The sequence below is a fragment of the Cynoglossus semilaevis genome, unplaced genomic scaffold (genome assembly GCF_000523025.1).
Source record: "Cynoglossus semilaevis isolate Cse_v1.0 unplaced genomic scaffold, Cse_v1.0 scaffold3609, whole genome shotgun sequence".
Lineage (NCBI taxonomy): Eukaryota > Metazoa > Chordata > Actinopteri > Pleuronectiformes > Cynoglossidae > Cynoglossus > Cynoglossus semilaevis.
This window is the reverse complement of record NW_007585255.1, coordinates 6,181-7,984: the sequence shown is the minus strand read 5'-3', so window position 1 is coordinate 7,984 and position 1,804 is coordinate 6,181. Positions and strand designations below refer to the sequence as shown.

The 1,804-nt window shown below is 46.1% G+C and overlaps 1 protein-coding gene across 1 annotated transcript in view; it reads left to right on the top strand.

Moving 5' to 3' along the window:
• Positions 1–319: 319 nt before the first annotated feature.
• Positions 320–1,804, top strand: part of LOC103398995 (fibroblast growth factor receptor 1-A-like) — a gene marked incomplete at both ends in the record, with an annotated part of 7,139 nt that continues 5,654 nt past the window's right edge. Inside the window, 2 exons of the mRNA XM_025053937.1 lie at positions 320–485; positions 1,606–1,778. Coding sequence (XP_024909705.1) covers positions 320–485; positions 1,606–1,778 — 339 coding nt within the window. The remainder of the gene's footprint in view (positions 486–1,605; positions 1,779–1,804) is intronic.

Here is a 1,804-nt window from a genome sequence, read left to right as displayed (position 1 = left end):
GTTAGTTACTAGTTATTTAGTCAGTTAGCTACTAGTTAGTTAGATAGTTACTAGTTAGTTAGCCAGTTACCTAGTTAGTTAGTTACTTAGTTACTAGTTAGTTAATTAGTAAGTTAGTCAGTCAATTAGTTAGTTAGTTACTAGTTAGTTCGTTAGTCAGTTAGTTCGTTACTTACTAGTTATTTAGTCAGTTAGTTACTAGTTTGATAGTCAGTTAGTTCATTAGCTACTAGTTATTAAGTCAATTAGTTAATAGTTTATTAGTCAGTTACTTAGTCAGTTAGTTACTAGTTTGTTAGTTAGTCAGTCAGTTAGTTAGTCAGTTAGTGACCGTCGTCCCGATCAATCAGGACGCCGGTCGGGACTCAGTTGCTCTGTTCTCTGTCTCCCCCCAGTGGACGCCTCGGCCTCGTCGGAGGACGAAGACGAAGATGATGAGTCCTCGTCGGAGGAAACCAAGCAGCCCAGTAGTCAGAAGCTGCTGCGTAAGTCACTTCCTGTGTCGGCCACCGTTGGCCGCTGTTGGTCAGTGTTGGTCAGTGTTGGAGGACGTGTCGGACGTTCAGATTTAAGATGGTGACCAGTCGAGTCCACTGAAGGTGGTGACGGACGACGAGACGATGATTAGACGAGACGAGATGACAAAAAGACAAAAACACAAGATGACAAGACGACAACAAAACCAGACAAGACAAGAAGAAAGGACAACAAGACGACAAGAAGACATGACGACGAAGACAAGGTGGCGTCAAGAAGACAAGATGAGACGACAACAAGACAAGATGATGACAAGACATGGCGACGAAGACAACAAGACAACATGACGACGAAGACAAAAAGACGAGACGACAACAAGACAACAAGACACGATGACGAAGACAAGATGACAAGACATGACAACAAGAAGACAAGATGATGTCAAGAAGACGAGACGACAATAAGACAAGACAACAAGAAGTGATGACGAAGACAAGACGACCAAGACAACGAAGACAAGGCATGATGACAAGACTACATCAAGACGTGACGATGAAGACAACAAGACAAGACAACAAGACATGATGACGTCAAGAAGATGAGAAGACGGGACAACAACAATACAAGACGACCAAGACAACAAAGACAACAAGACAAGACAACGAAGACAAGACGTGATGACAAGACGATATCAAGACGATGAAGACAACAAGACATGATGACGTCAAGAAGTCAAGACAAGACAACAACAAGACATGACGACAAAGATGACATGAAGACAAGACGACGTCAAGAAGACAAGACGACAACAAGATATGACGACAAAGACACGACGACGAGACGACATGAAGACAAGACGACGTCAAGAAGATGAGACGACAACAAGATGTGACGACAAAGACACGACGACGGGACGACATGAAGACAAGACGACAAGTCCCTGAACAGAATCCGACCATACGACAAAACGGAAAAAACTGGAACCAAGCGATCGACGTTTATAACGACTAGCGGTGGAAGAAAAACGTTGTCCACCGTTCGGAGTCACAGCTTTGGCTCCATCCAGAGGAACGTAACGGTACTGACTCTCTCTCTCTGTCTCTCTGTCTGTCCGTCCTCGTCCCACAGCCATGTCCCCCCAGTGGGCTCACCCGGAGAAAATGGAGAAGAAGCTCCACGCCGTCCCCGCCAGCAAGACGGTCAAGTTCCGATGTCAGGCCAGCGGGAACCCGACGCCGACCCTGAAGTGGTTCAAGAACGGCAAGGAGTTCAAGAAAGACCATCGCATCGGAGGGTTCAAGGTCGGCAGCGTTTTCCTCCCCCCCCC